The sequence below is a fragment of the Pygoscelis adeliae genome, unplaced genomic scaffold (genome assembly GCF_000699105.1).
Source record: "Pygoscelis adeliae isolate BGI_AS28 unplaced genomic scaffold, ASM69910v1 Scaffold98, whole genome shotgun sequence".
Classification (NCBI taxonomy): Eukaryota; Metazoa; Chordata; class Aves; order Sphenisciformes; family Spheniscidae; genus Pygoscelis; species Pygoscelis adeliae.
The window spans coordinates 5,693,017-5,710,293 of NW_008825547.1; the positions used below are offsets into that span (position 1 = coordinate 5,693,017).

At 38.5% G+C, this 17,277-nt stretch overlaps 1 protein-coding gene across 1 annotated transcript in view; it reads right to left on the reverse strand.

Annotated features, from left to right (window-relative positions):
- The window catches only part of TOX (thymocyte selection-associated high mobility group box), a 224,260-nt gene that overhangs the window by 33,700 nt on the left and 173,283 nt on the right, over window positions 1-17,277 (reverse strand). Inside the window, exons 4-5 of the mRNA XM_009332083.1 lie at window positions 10,909-11,187; window positions 4,248-4,478 (exon numbers count right to left, since the gene is read on the reverse strand). Of these exons, the coding sequence (XP_009330358.1) occupies window positions 4,248-4,478; window positions 10,909-11,187 (510 nt within the window). The remainder of the gene's footprint in view (window positions 1-4,247; window positions 4,479-10,908; window positions 11,188-17,277) is intronic.

Below are 17,277 nucleotides of genomic sequence, written 5' to 3' on the forward strand. Positions count from 1 at the left end.
CAGTTAAGTCACTGAAGTTACACCAGAGATTAATTTTGTTGACTGTTGAATAGACATTCAATTCCATTTTTAGAATAATAGCACATTTATTAAGGTCTTTGGCTGAAGTTTTAAAGTTACGCTAACGTAAACAAGAACATTTTGTTTGTAATTTGCCACATCTATTACAGCTTTACTAGGACTCCAATTAGAAACCTAAGGTTCATTTAGTACACACACATCTGGTACTGATTTAAAATGACTTTCGTTTTTCATCTAAGGACAGAAAATGACCTAAGTAGCCTTTTTACCCAGTTTGAACCAGCATTCTGTCTGAAAGCCAGAGACTCGACCATTTAGCATGCTGAACCCTCTTCCCTGGGGGCTGTTTTTCTCCCCTCTGCAGTAAAAATGTGTGCAAAGGGCAAAGATGTACATAAATAAGCTATAAAAACGGGATGCACAGAAGTATAGTACTAACTAAGGAGAAAACAGTGTTTGTGATTGTAAGAGAGGAACTAGAAAAGCCACTGAAAATATCCCTGTGCTACGATTACAGCACTGAGGAGAATGTACCCCAACATACTACTGCTACAGCTGCTTTCCATTCACAGGTATATTAATCTGAACAGTTTCAGAAAACATTTACAGTGAAAAATGAAGGAAAATGCACAGTCCCTGCTTCTAATCACGTATAATTATTGTACCCAATTCAGAATTTGAGAAGAAACCATGACAAAGTCCACCATGACCACTAAAGTCCCTTTAATTTCTAGACTCCTCTGTGTAGATAGGTTTGGACAAACAACACACAGACACACACCAGCGTTGTTTGCAAATGGCCCTTGGAAATCAATGGAAACAGTTCTAGCATATGACCCAAAAATGCAAATGTCTTCATATGGTAAAATGAGAGTGGAAGTACACTGGTATCTACTTTAATCTAATAAATTGCAATATTCTCACAGTAAGAGCATCAGAGTGTGATACATTTTAAGTATAACTCCCCCCTAACTTCAGTAAGGCATCCAGCATCATCTAGTTCATAATAACATTTCCTTTTTTGTCTTTCAAATCCTATTTTCTCAAATAACATTTTCCTAGTTTCTTCACAGTTTGAAAAACATATGTGGTTCTTGCACAAACCTTTTCATGCTACAGTCTAATATGTCAGGTTATCAAAATTTTTTTGCAAAGGCTTGGACATACATATACTGCCCTTAGGTCGTCACTGTACTGAGTTTCAATACCTTTATTTATTCTGTGGTCAGTCTTCAGGAATAAACAAGAAGAATTCTATGCATTTCAGAAAAAGGTGGCTCAGGCCATAGGAACAAAGAAGATTTCATTTTGGCATGAAAACATGAGGTTATTCTTCTTTCTCAATAGCTGCATTATGTTCTACTTTCTGATTCATTTATATTTACTATTTAAATAGTAAAAGGAGTTCCAATTCAGGAAACATAATTTGGAAACATAATTCTATTTAAATTCCAGAATAAGCATTAGCTTCCAAAACATAAAAGCCAGAAGCTTTATGATAATTGAATCCTTTTCAGCAAGTATAATTCATCAATAAAGTATTCCTCTAATGATGTTATTGTTTCTTTAACTATTTTTGAATTTCTGAAGCTTCTTCAATGCCAAATTCCAAATGCTACATTAGTCATTTGTATTTTTAGAGTCCAATTTTCCTACTAGAGACATAGGTTTTGTAAGAGTTACCAATGCTCTGGATCTGAAAAATTAGGCCTTTAAAACACAGACTATCTAGTCAGTTAAGATGTCTTGTAATCATTACTTTGTACTATTAGATCCCTAATGGAATAAAGAATGAGTTTAAATTTATTCTAGAAAATAGGATTGCCAATTTTTTAAAATAAGGACTATCTTTTATTCTTTTTGTACAGTGCTAGATTAGAAAGGGCCTGGGCCTGGAGTTTTAACAATGTACTTAATAGATGATAATGAATAGGCAAAATGAGTCAAAAGGCAACAAAGATATGCTAACCCAAACTCTTGGAATAATTGGCTTAAAAATCTAGTTGCAGCCATTTTTCCAGGGATGTGTCATGTGGATTCCATAACACATCATTCTGCTGTGTTCCAACTTAAATTAAGGACAACAGAGATAAGGAAAATAAATTTTGTTCTGCTGTTCTAGTGTAGGATTTATTCAATTATTGCTTTCAACCACGAATAGGGAATCCAAGTTAAAGCTGGAAATTTTAGGGGTTTATAAACTTTTCTTAAACAGAATTCTGTGGAAAGACTTCAATTTTCTGCTGGTACTAGTAATATGACAAGTTCAAAAGAAATGTGCATTGTATAGTCTTCTATGTTTATCTCCATTATATGATCTTGGACTATTACTCAGGAAGGCAAGTTTTCTGCTTTGTAAGTGGAGCAAATATTATGGAAGGAAAAACTGCACCACTGCAACAGCCACAAATTAAGGGTGATTATGAAAAATGGTGGAGAAAACCAAGCACAAGGTCTTGCTTGGTGTCATCACTAGAGAGATGTAAGATTAACCAGATTAACAAACTCCTGAGAAATCCAGGTCTCTGCCTTTCACCGTTTCAGGAAAATTTGGATCCACAATCCCATAGGCAAGCAAGATGGGTCCAAGATTCAGATCTAACTACTTGGAGCACTCCTGAGGTATGTGTTTGAGTGTGCAGATTTCAACATGGGGAGTGATTCTGGGCAGGTACTCAGGACAAGGAGGAATGGCATCAAAACCTCTTGCTTGTGAATTTAACTAAAAGCATAGTCAGCATTTTTTCTGAGTTAAAAGTGAACACTCATCATCATGGTCCCAAAAAGTAACATTCAACTACGAGAGAACTGCTGTACTGGGAAGGTCTAAACAACCTGTCAGATCAAGGACATAACCTTGGCCTTTGCTGGACATATTAAAAAGGGCAGAAGGAAGAGACAACACAACAAAATAACCCTAACGTGCCAAGCCAAGTGAATTCTCTGACCCCTGTGTTCAGAAAGCTACCTTTCCTCCAGCTAAACCTTCCAAATGCTGACCTTATTCAATGGTGGATGCTAGACAGAATAAGCTTTTTTTTTTCTTTTAGTTAGTTAATGAGTGCCAAATCTTAATTTTTATTACACTATCTTTAACAGGGATCTAGATGTACATACACCATCCAGTTATTAGCACAGAAAAACTTTTTTTTTCAAGTCCTAATGATTTTACCCACCAAAAAATCATAGCAATATTTTCCTTTTAATTATTAGCCTTATTAACTATAATTGTGTAATGATAATATGCTCAGTGTGAATGAATGAGATGCAGTTTTGTCCCAGTACTTTTCCTCTCTTTGTGCTGACATCAACCCCCACCCAGGCCTCCTGCAGCCAATATAACTGACTCAGCACATCCTTTCTCTCCATTTCTGTTTCTTTCTTAAAGTTCCCATTTCTTTACCTGCCCAGTCCATTCTGTTGGCAGACAGTAAAAATGCAACTAATAACAACAGAAAAGCAATGGTATGCTACAGCGAGGATGAATGGTATTTGCCAACTGTCACCACTGTAAACTCATGAATGCGGTGAGCTTCACCCAGAGTTGTCCACTTTTACATAGGGTCTGACTGACTCGGAAGGATTTCTGCAAAGGTTCAGATCCAGCTCTGCCGACCTTGTTGCAGAACCAAGGCCTTTCGATGGAGGACAGAAGTAACTACGGGATGTGATTTCCACAGCCTACATGTATGCTGTGCAAGAGGATGCCCCAGAATGCTGTCGATTTGCCAGGGTCCACCATAGGTCTCTTTGAGTCAACACATCTGTAATTCCTTTCATAAAAGCCAGATGGGTCGGGAGAAGGTGTGAGCCCAGCTCCGCTTCTGGCATCATGGAACGGGGAACATCTGCAACTGGGAGCTCAGATATGTGTCAGGTCCCACTGTACAGACATTTTTTTTGGCACCAAGGTCCTCCTACACCACACTGTCATAGTCAGGGCAATGCCATCATAAAATCTCAGGCCCACCAACTTCAGCATAGAACAATCCTAAATATAATCCTAAAGCTTGTGTCACACCCCAGAACTAAAAAACTCTTTTAGTGGTTTCATACAGAAGAAATTAAACGATACTCTCCTTATCTTAGCCTCTTTAAATCATATTCCCGAGATGGCACATATTCAAGTTTCAGCCCGGCAAACAAAAGAAGCTGCCTACAGTGCTTAGATGACCCTGATAACACTTTCCTGAAACAAAGCCTCTGAGCTACAGCACATTTTGTACCTGTTTTTGTTCTTCTCCTAAGCCGTCCCACATTGAAGCTACAATTTTAGAGACTTCACCAAAAGTAGCATTGGGGTTTTGGCCCTTGATGGCTGCTTGAGTGTCTCGAAAGAATAATGCATAGGCAGACACAGGCTTCTGTGGCTCATTTGGGTCCTTCTTCTTCTTCTTTTTGGGAGTTTTGGGTTTCTTTCCCATATCTGAAGCAGGTCTCTTCTCTCCACCATTGACCTGTAACACAAAATTAGAAAAGTACTATTAAAAAGGGAAATTTAATTCAGTCCATCCATTATTACAGCTTCTGTGATACAAAAAGATTTTGGATTTTGCATGCAAAAATGGAATTTTAGCTGCCATCTTTGATAAACCAAATGTTGACACCATGTCACATGTATAAAATTTATTATAAGTATTTCAGATTATGTAATTTTTTCCCTCAAAGTGCTTTATATTTTGCCTTCATATAATTGTTATAGTCTCATTTATAGTTCATCTGGTCATCTTTTCACCTTTTCTAAGTTTTATTGCTAATGGCTATAACATGCATATAATTAGTAAATTCAAATGAAATTAATTTTGTTATATCCTGACCACCAGCTCAACCACATGAATCACCTGCAAACAGCAGGAACACTGTCATATCTACATTTCCCTTATCCTCACCCTTCCCCAGAACTATACCAGACTAGTGTTCAAACCAATTTCTACTGCAACTGATGGTACACCTTCCAGGGAATTTGAAGATAATTTGATTGTGAATAAAATGATTGAAGTTATAGAGATTCCCCTACACACCTTCTAATTAAAATCTAAAGAAACAAATCTTTACCAGCACAGACAGTTTGGACCCCTTTAGAGGATCAGTTCTAATCCATCCAGATTTAGCTGCACAGTTTTTTTCCTCTGCTCGTGTAAAAGCAAATTCATGATGGTTTGAGAAAAGGGGTGAAAGAGGAATGGCATATGAAGAGAAGTGCATGTGCATTATTTGTGTACCACCTGAAAAAAAATGCATGTGAACATTTGTGCAAATTTGTTAAAGGCAACTATGCTTTGCCACTAGATCAGAGACCCCGAACACCAAAGCACCCTACTTTCTTAGCTGACTTACAAGCTCAAAAAGGGACACTGTCCTGATTCTTCAACAGGTTGGAGTTCCGTGGCAAAGCAGCTTCTCTTGATATGATCACTTAATTCACTATACCTTGTAGCAATGACGTGTGATCTTACCAGAGGATTCAAAGGCTTTTTTCTCTTGTTGGCGTGGCCAGAGTACTGTGCATCATAAGCGTTTTGAAGTATGAGAAGATCAAGAGCATAAAAGGTATGCTCTAGGCTAAGGATCTGCTAGGTATGACTTTTATCACATCCTTGTATTATTATTTTTTAATAATGCATATCAAGTGACACAGGAGAATGCAGGTGTTCAAATCAGTGGAACTGCATGAGGAAAATGGCTGGAAATGCTCATTTTGAGCAAAAAACTTTGTTATTTTTCTGTATACATCACTATGTGGTGTCCAACAGGGCCCAGCTGACTACAGTGAATGACCTGGATCTCTTTGGTTTACTAAGCACAGCAATAAAGTGATGACCACAATTTGAAAATGAAGTTGCTTGTTTCCTGAGCCTTATGTTACAATAGATGCATCTTTAATACAAGCTTAATAGCCATGGAGCCTATCGGCAGCATTTTGGAAAATATGGAAAAACAGAAGCAGTGTGCTACCCATTATTAAGTTATCCAACTTTTAGTATCTTGCTATCATTTCATTCTACAGGGTACACAAAACTCCCAGCTAAATGGTAATTAACTAGGGCTCCCTAGTTAATTTGGGAATATCAGTCTAAACTCTTCAGACAGTTCTGTGCAAACTCCATGAGCAAGGAGGCTTGACAATACTTTGGGCTATAGTTAAAATTTTACCTCTATTATTTGCTAAAGTTTTCCTCTTTTCAGAGTATTTTTGGACCAATGAGATTTAAAGGTCTGTATATTAGGATACCACATTACTTAAACTACCCTTAAACTAAGTGATATGCTGCAGAAACCTGTGTAAGAAGTCTTCTGGTAAGCTGTTCTGAGAACAGCTCTAAAATCTTATTTTCCAACCTGAATGATCAAGAGACTTCAAAAACCCACTGTTAAAAAGAGAGTACTCACAGGGGAAATTCTGGTTTTCTTATATGAAAATAACGAAATAGAAAGAATACCAGAATTCCAATACTAATAACCTTGCAAATGGCTGAGATGATGGCCTACCTTATGCTCCCATCAGTCTATCAGCTTCATAGACTCCAATTCTAACCACCAAAGCAGAGACAGATGGGAAATAAAATAAAAACCATATATATTCTGCTAGGCATAGACTTGTGCCTCAAAATCCCTGGAGGTGTAGTTAGCTCATGGTAATCCACCTCCTGTCATGGCTTATTGCTTAATTATGGTGATGTATTTAACTTATTTATCACAAGAAAGCAATAATCTTTCACTTTAAAAAAGTGTACATTAACCATGTTGCACTCATAATAGATCACAAGAATATCTAGTGTAGGATTTAAAACTATCAAGTAAGGCACATCGTTGATATCTAAATGTCCCTTGAGAAGCTGGAAAATGTCTATAAGCATATTTAAAATAAACTGCAATAGTACCAAAGCCTTTAATGGAGCTAGGAGAGCTGTTTTATGCACACTATCTTGCAGTAATCGCTGTAGTTTAAAATAGATTTTAATCAAGCACCATCTGCATAATAGGCTGAACAGACAACATAGAATTCTACTTATAACTCTTATCATCTAAAGTAAATATTGTAAAACCTCTACCACATAAAGAGAATATGCTGCACCAGTTCTTTAGTAATCGTGTTTCTGTTAGTTAATTCTTGCTACTTGCAGTCTTCTCACTATCTTCCCTCTAAAATACATTATTTGAAATTCTCTCGTAAGTGATATTCAAATGAGCATGGAAGAAAACCCAGTTATGCATCTATGAAGAAATACATATTTGCAAACCAGTAATGCTTCCAGCAGCTCACAATTATGCTTGGCAATAATGGAATACATGTTTAACAATCCAACAGTATGAATTATGGCAAGAATTACATAAATGTAATATTCCAATGTTGAGGTGGTCAGAATAAAGCATGTGGTAAGTGGCCACTTTGTTTAGAATGTTTTTATAGTCACTTACAACTACTGATTTTTAAGTTCTCACTTTTTTCTTCTTCTAACCATAGTCCCTCATATTAGATTTAGAAGAATTAGGGAGACTTAAGGATGTGCACCACTTGCAGAAACAATATCTTTGGTCTGAGACTACATTTCATATTTCCATGGACCTAGCAGCTTTCTGACTGTATATACATAGCCTTATAATTATGCTACTGTTGTCACTGTTCTTATGGTCAAGCAACCTCAGCTGTCTTGCTTTTAGAGCAACAGTGTGTAGGGCAACTGAGCCCTCTATAATACAGCTCCTTTCTCTTTTTTGTGCAAGGGAATATATGACGTTTAAAGTCCAAAAGGCCTATATGAAAGAGCCTTTATGAGACTGAGTATTGCCAAAAAATACTTAGCAGCTGCTGCCATTAGTTCTGTCTAAGTTGGATAGGGCTTACAACAATTTGAGTATTTACCATAGAATGAACATCTGAGAATCTCAGTACGTGAACAATTACATCAGTTTGTAAAGTTTCCTTATTACTGGCTTTTGGAACATGTACATTAAGCTGAAATGATCATTTCCTCCATGCATGGAAATCAGTGGTTCACTAGGGATACAATTATATTTCTAGTCCAAATGTATACAATGTACATATTCATTCATGCCTTCTGTCATCCTCATTCTATAAATTCATGTGAACATGAACAGGACACTGAGATTTCTGTATTTTTTTCTCTAGATAGAAATAGGTATAGTTGTTAGGGATTTCTCTACCAAATCTGCTATCAAAGGACCAGCGGCTTCTCTTTCACACGAAAGGCTGGGCGTTCAGCTAGTATAAACTAAGGGAGGTCATCTGACACTGAGGTGATTTTCCGTTTGAAAATGTACTTTGCCTTTTTGATCAATGTTGGTACATAGGCAAACATCTTCTCCTGCTGGTTAAATAGGGAGAATGTCACTAACGCTATTAACGATACGGTGAATTCAGTTTTTTTTTAAACAGTCCTCATAGCAGGAACATCTTACTGACTTTATGAAGCTGCTCAAATATGGTGAGCTCCAGCAGCTACTACATGACCGCAACACGTGCACTTCTACTGAAGGACTGAATAATGAGGTCTGGCCCTGATCTCTTAAGTAATATCACACATCTACGTGACAGTTTATAAAACAAAGAGAAAACTCCAAATTTAGCAAAGTTATATTCAGGCAAAAGAGATTCTCACAAGAGACAGAACGACTGCTCTATCTCTTGCTGTCCCCATCCACTGCCTTCTTTCACGGGGAGGAGGATTTTTGGAGTGAGAAGAAGCCTCCAAAGCATCTCTGAGAAAATTTAATACTGTTATGGCTGGGGAAAAGGATCTCCACAGAAAGTTGGTTTATTCTAAGTATCCATATCCATTCATTGGCAGCTTCCAGGAAGAGCAGCGTGACAGAAAGACACACAGCGGAGGGGTTTAAATTGTAAACGACAATACACTAGCTTCTTACGCTGATTATTCAAACCCTCTTGTCTTTTATGGAGGGAACTATAGCAGAACCATTGCATCGGATCAGGCGTGCCAGCCCACTGCCCGTCTCCGATGGTGGCCAACTTCAGGCGTTTTCAGGAAGACATAAGAAATCCCACAGAAGACAGGTATGGCATAATCTGCCCCCATTAAGCTTGCATTTTGATCCCTACTAGTTGGAGACTAATTTAAGCCCTCTATCATTAATAACTAAATTTAATATCCCTTAAAACACTTTTTTTAGCAGAGAAATTATAATTATCAAAGAATTTTAAGGCAACATATCAACTTCAGCATACTGAAGTATTTTTCTTAGTTTTGTGTTGTGTATTTTGCCTTTTCTCATCTTTCTTTTTCTGCTTAGACTGAGCATGAGAGAATTTTAAAGAGAGTCTTCCAAAATAACACAGCTTGTTAAAAAGTTGAACACTATATAAACTGGCTTTCACAAAGAAAGGACCAAGTTTTACTTGGTCTGCAGTGCTTAGTATTTCTTTATTGAAAACATTAGCTTCAGATGAGTACTGTCTGCATGAAACTGCAACCCTACACTTTTGCTAGCACAAACAGTTGCAGTGAAAAAGTACATGAAAAATATGGGTCAAATAACTGAAATATTTGATAGAAGCAGAAAGGATGTCTTAATTATTTGAGTGGATGTTTTCTCCAGAAGTTTAGAGCATCTTGCACACTCCCACCAATATATGTAAAAATATTAGCAAAGCAACAGGAGTAGCAAATAAATTATTCTGAAAAAGTAAAGGCTGCCTGGAATTATTTTTACATAGCTGTATTCTAAAGTTTCCCTCAGTAAGGAAGTGCTCATTTAAAATGTATGAATTATTCAGTAATTTTTAAAACCGAAAGTTTGTGAAATCAGAGGAAAGTCCTGAAATAAAACTTTTGAATCAGAATTTATTCAAAATGCAGTAAAACATATGTCTCCAATTACATGATTATTTTATAGCTTGAAGCATGAAAAACAATATAATTTGAAAACAAATCAGACTTACATTTCTTGACTGGATTATACCTCCTCAGTGACTCTCAGTATGTTTTCTTCATATTGCTTACAAGTCTGCAACTTTTCCCCACAAGATATGGCCATGGTACACCATCCTCACTGCATTACAGGACTGCTGTAACAGGACTGCTATTTTGTAGTGACCACAAAATAGAGCTAAAGAGGTTCTCAATTTCAGTATGATCTATTCCTAGTGTATGGGATGACTTTGTGCTAAGTCCCAATCTTTTTGTGTCTCAGCTTTTGTGTGTGCAAAATTAAGATACTGTATTTGTGTATTTTGGGGGGGAAGTTTTCAGGATTTGCAGAGGTTTGGGAGGTTTTTGCACGCAAAGCCTGCTATATAAATTGACATTTATCCTTTAAATAAATGCCTTGTTTATTATTTAAATTGCTACTATTTCTTCATGCCTGTACTGACACTAAAATGAAGCTTAAATATGTCATGCTGGAGTGTCAGCACCTCCCAGATATAAATGCATAATGGGTCTTCAAGATTTTCAAGGTAAGATTTTTAAAGTTCGTAGAGGATCTCTGTTCCGGTTGCTATGATGTTCTGTTTACTCATCCTGTGACCAAGTAGCAGAGACTAGCATATTGTACAGACTGTTCATACTTTTTATAGCAGTAACTTGATCTTTAACTGGGAACAAACATCCCTTCTATGCAAGTGAGAAAACTCAACCTTTATATTAAAGTCCTAAAGGAATGGCTATCCTTTTAGTGTTTTACAGGATTCCAGTTCGCTCTCATGAAGAGGAATGGTGTCATTTACTCAAGCTGCCTGAAGAATTGACTGGAAACTCTAAGTTCTGTATTCATAATCCTTTATTCACTTCAGTCAACCACCAACAGTGTAAAAAGTATCACCTTAATAACTCTGGCCATACGATTCATTTAGCAGGTCCTAAAAATATCCACCGTTTACATAGTAATCCTAGCATCTAAGCCTACCTTAGAGCTATCTTCTCCTTCATCTTCATGGACTGAACTGGATGGTGAAGGAGTTGCAGATTTGCTTCCAGGTGGAGAGGGCGAGTTGTGAGGAACATTGTTTCCACCCATATTCAAACCAAGCTGTGCACTGAGCTGGGACTGGTTAATAGTAGTCAGCTGCCCGTGCTGCATCATTCCTGGCTGCCTAATATCTGCAGGTTGAACCCTTGGCCTCATGGTTGCCATCTGAGGATGGGAACTATACTGGGCTCCTTCTGTATTCCGTAAATCTTGCATCTACAAGAGGAAAAAAACTGTATTAAGTATATCACTAATAAAGTGTTCTGTTCCTTTAGACCTCTGTTGGCCTGGTTGGCTATATAAGGCTTAAAAGAAATGGCAAGTACTTAAATAAACATGTAAATACTGGAAATAAACAGAGTAAGGATATGATTGACATTTGCATAACACTGACTGTTACAAACTATTCAGGCTCTAGCCTCCGCCCATGGGAATAGCAAAAAGCAATGAAAGCTTGTTTCTTTATAGGGGGAACAAAAGGGCACTGCTTTCTGTAACTGCGTGTAGAGTATTTCAGAAATGCTAACAAACAGGGACGGGTTTTCACTCTGAAGTTTAGAGCCAGATCAGAACGTGAATATCCTCAAAATTCAAGACAATTTCCAGATCCTACTTTTCTTCTTAGGATTTTTGTGTGTGTCAGCTGTGAATTTGGGAGCTGCAGTTTTCAGAGTTTGAATATCTAGTATTAGGTCCAAATCTATTTTTCCTGGTGCTGCCCCATGAGATACTGAATTTTCAGGATTCAGATGACTGACAAGAAAAATGCATTGATAGACTGATTAAATGATTTCTGAGTTGATTTGCTGCTAAGACATATATGAATGGAAAGCTCGGAAGTTGCGGGATTGACAAATGAATCCATTGTGCTATGTGGGTCACCGCTTCTTAGCATTAACGAGACATACTATTTTAATGCAAGCAACAAATTCAGTTTCTGCAAGGATAAGAATTACAAGCACCGGAGGATGAAACTCCTTTCTTGTCCAGAGGTCAAATGTACTATACACACACACTACAGCGGATTGCCTGTAACGTCTTTTCAGTATACTCATACGGAAACATGACAAAAAGCAAAGAGTATCAGGGAGAAGCTCAGATTTAAGTTAAGGTGTTCTGTGGGTGATTTAAAATTAAAGTGTCGATTCAGAGCTGAAATGAAATAGATATAGTTGTCTTTCAGTATATCAGACAAACATGCCATACGTATCGAGAGGAATCTGACAGGAACTACCATTGTGTAAGTTCCATTACAATAAGGACATGTGTTAGGTTCAATATATTAACATAACCACATTTATTCTACTGACAGTCTTTGTTAGACACGTCATCTGAATTCTCTAAAGATCACTCAGATTTTTTTTTTAAACTTTCTATAGCTCGTGACTTCTATAACCTATCTCTCTCTCATACGCGCACTCCTATATATCACAGCAATCTGTAAGATACCTTTCAACCAGTAACGCACAGAAAAAGAAAAGATAAACCTGTAACTTCACCTTTTCTCTTATTATTGATAGTGTAAAAATTTATCAATTTTAGGGAGATACTTTATGAGCTTGGGGATTGATTTTTGTAAAGCTGACTGGTTGGCAGGAAATCAAACTAATAATACCATTAGTTATGGCATACTTACCACTTTACATGTACGTGTGTCTCTGAAAAGTATTTGAAATGGCTTCTGACAACGTGACATCACAATTATACCTGTATTTATATTGCTTTAGAAATTAATAGCTTTTGGTAAAACAGGGTTATCAATACAAACATGTTCAAGTTCATTTAATGACTACTAAAGCACCGGAGGAGAGGAGCAGACACACCGCAGTGTATGAAATCAAATGAAGGCTGAAATTTGAATCCTGGCAGACATTTATATTTTTAAAGATTGCTACTGACTTCTTGTTCCCTTCCCTGCAGTATCAGCTCCCCTCCTCAACAAACATATTAGCCTTGAAAGCTGTCATTATCTCTGCCTCTAGCAGACAACCTGTATCAAAACAGTTGTGCCCATGAAACTGTAACTGCTGCTCAGCTGTTCTGCTCTGGATCCAACTGTTGGGCTGGGCAGGAGTTGAGGAACGGGGAGTGGGAGCGCGGACTGCCTCAGGCCATGTCGGCCAGCGCGAGGCGAGCGGGCAGGAGATGGAAACCCACCTGCTCCTTCGCATGCTGGGGAGAGGGAGGCAAAACCCTCCCAAAAGCCCTCCCTTCCCCCCGTCTGCGGCACTCGACCGTCAGCGTGGGTGTGTGCCCTCCCCAGGGCGCCCACCACCCTGCAGGGGCCGAGCCCTCGCTGCTCTGCTTGCAAACACCTTGGGTTTTCGTGGGGCAGCACCTCGTGATGCCGGATCGGGGCTGAGAATAAACCCCCTCACAAAAAGTTGAAAAGCAAGACCTCTTTTTAATAAGAATGCGCAACCTAATGATTTTATGAACTCTAGAAAGTAAACAAGCATTATTTGAAAGTCCTAACAACTCTTATTTTGAATGAACTTGCAAAGTATCTATCTCTGAAAGCAAGGCAAAGGTTATAATTTTAATTACTTTTCCCCAAGTAAAATACAATGCAACTGCTATTATTCAAATTATCTCTCCTTTATTAAAAACTCTTCATATGAGCTTCAAATATTATCAGATAGATACTGCAGAACATTCTGTGTTTGTCATCTTTAAACAACATATATTTTTAAACAGTCTGTGATTCACTTTTAGCTCTGGCGCTGAACATAGACTGTGTTTTCAGATAACATGACACCAACTGGACGGTACTGGATGTACATACAAAACACATGTATATCTATATTTGCAAGAGCATCCTTCACTAGTGAAATTCTGAGGACTGCAAATGAGGTGGTGCAGTAGAAAAAAAAACAGTATTTTTCTTTTCACATTAATTCAGCTTGTCTTCTGAATTTTTAAATCAGATGAATACCAGGCTACCTTTACAAAAGCAGCAAGTAAGTTTGTTTAACAGTACATGTTTCCTTTTAGATACTAAGCCAGAAACCCTCACCTAAGGGACCTGCCTGCAGAGAACATGCCAGTGTAAGTCCATCGCACAGAGCTGTGGCCCTCAGCAAGGAGGATCCACATCTGCAGATGAGGTTTCTGGCTCACCTCTCTGCCACGCACCGCAGAGCCTGCCTTCCTCCGTCCTGCCCCTTCCTAGTGAAAAAGTGGGATTGTCTAAGAAAATGGAAACTGCTCATTCCTTGAGTAAGAACGGGCAGCTAATCACGTAACTGTGAAAAGCTATGAGATTACACCGTGGAAAACATGATGATGAACCTTCAGGTTCCTAAAGGAACAACAAACCAAGAACTGTCCCATCTTCCCTGTTGGGTTCAGGAACAGTCCCACCCATGAAAACCACACACTCGGGTCACTGCTGTGGCGTGACAGTACGCCCCTGTTTCAAACATTGTGACGACTTCGTCTCTGCAGGAATAGTGGTACTAATCAGACACACTCTCTATCAACATTACATGCAGAGTATGACCAATTTCTTTTAAACTACTTCAAAATCAGAAGCTTCCTATTCCTTGTTCCTCCAGATGGAGTTCTACAAAACCCACCAATGTGTAGTTGTGCTGGAGCCATATTCAGTATGCAGAAGCAATATTGCGAACACACTCCTGCCGAATGCAAAGCGGAGTACAAATCCTGCCGGGTGGCAGAATGCCAAATGAAAGAACAAAGTTAAAGAGTTTAAGTGTTACAGAGGATAAGGACAGTCTTAAACTGACGCCTTCAATGGTGTCTCTGATGAGGTAATAACGATAATATCTGGCACTTTAATATCATTCTCCATCTGTCAGTTCCAGGATGTTTCACAACTTGTGTTATATTCAGCTTTAGAACATGCCTGTTTTTATTTTGGTATTACTAACGGGGAAGCTATAATACATTTCTTTTCATGGCTATTTTTTTTTTTCTGTTTGCATTTCGCTTATAAGCAGAAACTGAGCATCCACCCATATAAGTGTTTGAGTGCAAGTTAAAAGACATAGTAAAAGCTGCTAATTCTGAGGTGTGTACTGATAACCCTTATTGGCACGTTTAGTGCAAAAAAAGCACAGGGCTGTCTGGCTGAAAACAAGCTCCTAATGCCCTGCTCAAAGCTCCTAAGGTAATAAGAATAAAGGTAAAGTGCTTTAAACATCAGACCATCGTTCTCCACATCAGCTTAAAGCAAAAACAAAGCAAAGCATGCAATGCAGAATACAGTGATATCATCCCTGCAGAGAAATATCTTACTGCAAGACAATGTGAGTACAGTATCCTAACCACAGAATCACAGAAAATAGTGCTAGAAGGGACCTCAAAAGGTTATTTAGTCCAACATTTTATCTCACAGCAGGATTAGCTATACCTAAATCATTTCTGACAGATGTTTGTCTAACCTCTTCATAACCTCCCTAGGCAATTCTTGTGCTTAACTATCCTTACAGTGGAAAGGGCTTTTTTCCGTAATGTCTCACCTAAATCTCCTTTGTTGTAATTTAAGCCTACTACTTTTTGCTCTGCTCCCAGTGGACATGAGGAATGTTTTTCTCCTTCTTTACAGAAAAGTTGTACACACTAGAAGGCTATTATGAATTTCCTTTCAGTTTTTTCTTCTTTAGACTAAACAACTAAACCTGAAGATTGAAAGACTTTTTTCATATGCTGTGTTTTCTACACCTCTAATCATTCTTCCTGCTGTCCTCTGGACTATGTCCAATAACCTTCATCTTTCTTGAAATATTGTGCCCCAAAGTCCACAAAATACAGATATTCTTATCTGACACAACATTCAGATAGAATCCTTCGTCTCTCACAGGATATAGCATATAGCATTAAAAAATCTCTAATTATCTGTCTTTTTGATACAAGCTGGTTAACCCATGCAAGATGCAGAAAGAGTCAAATTGCGGGACTCTTAACTAATGTTCCAGAAGATGGTTTTAGGAAGTAAATAATTTTTTTCTATGAAGCATTAAACAGGCAGTTACAAAAGGAATGTGCTGTTAGCAAAATAATTCCCACGTTATTTTTCTTGTTATAATTAAGAACTGTGATGCAACATCTCTCTGAAAAGCCATAAAAGTCCAAACTGTCCCTCCCTATTTAAATTCATTTATAATAAATGTTATCATTAAATGAAGGAAGAAAGACAGGTTGCCTTAACAAATTGAAGTAAATACAACAGGTCTAAGTATATGCAAGAAACACTAGGGATTATACACTGGAGATGAAAACATTAAAACATAAGGAGAAATACACAGGGCTTACTCACTGAAACAAGTGGAGATCACATATACTCACTACCCTGGGCAAATTCATATCAAGACACAGCAGTCATTATTTCTATTACCATCATCAGGTCTTACAATGATTTTTGCTTAGTTTTCTACTACATGAGAGCTTTTATAAACTTTTCTGATGGACGCTGTGGAAGTCAGAGAGCAACAATTTTTCATACTATAAGAAGCTATGTTTCAATCAATTAATTAAGAAAAAAAATTGGGAGAAAAATCCAGGGGATCTTAAGCATTATCTATGAAGATATCCATAGCGTGCTTCCTTCTTCACTGACATCACCCATCTGAGTCACCATGTAGGCATCACAGATACTCTTTGGTAGGCAGAAGGGGTTTCTGTTTTTGGTCATATTCTTATTTATATTCCCAGGACAACTTGTGCCACTACCTGTGCCATAGTGAATCTGAATTTTACCATTACTGTCCCGTGGGTGAGAAATTGGTTAGATGGTCGCATCCAGAGGGTAGTAGTCAATGGCTCAATGTCCAGATAGAGATTGGTGACGAGTGCTGTCCCGCAGGAGTCCGTATTGGGACCGGTACTGTTTAATATCTTCATCAATGACATAGACAGTGGGATTGAGTGCACCCTCAGCAGGTTTGCAGATGACACCAAGCTGAGTGGTGCTTGTCGACACACCAGAGGGATGGGATGCCATCCAGAGGGACCTGGACAAGCTCGAGAAGTGGGCCTGTGTGAACCTCATGAGGTTCAACAAGGCCAAGTGCAAGGTCCTGCACCTGGGGTGGGGCAGCCCCCCAACACAGGCTGGGGGATGAAGGGATTGAGAGCAGCCCTGCCGAGAAGGACTTGGGGGTACTGGTGGATGAAAAGCTGGACATGAGCCAGCAATGTGCACTCGCAGCCCAGAAGGCCAACCGTATCCTGGGCTGCATCAAACGAAGCTTGGCCAGCAGGTCAAGGGGAGTGATTCTGCCCCTCTACTCTGCCCTGGTGAGACCCCACCTGGAGTACTGCATCCAGCTCTGGAGTCCTCAG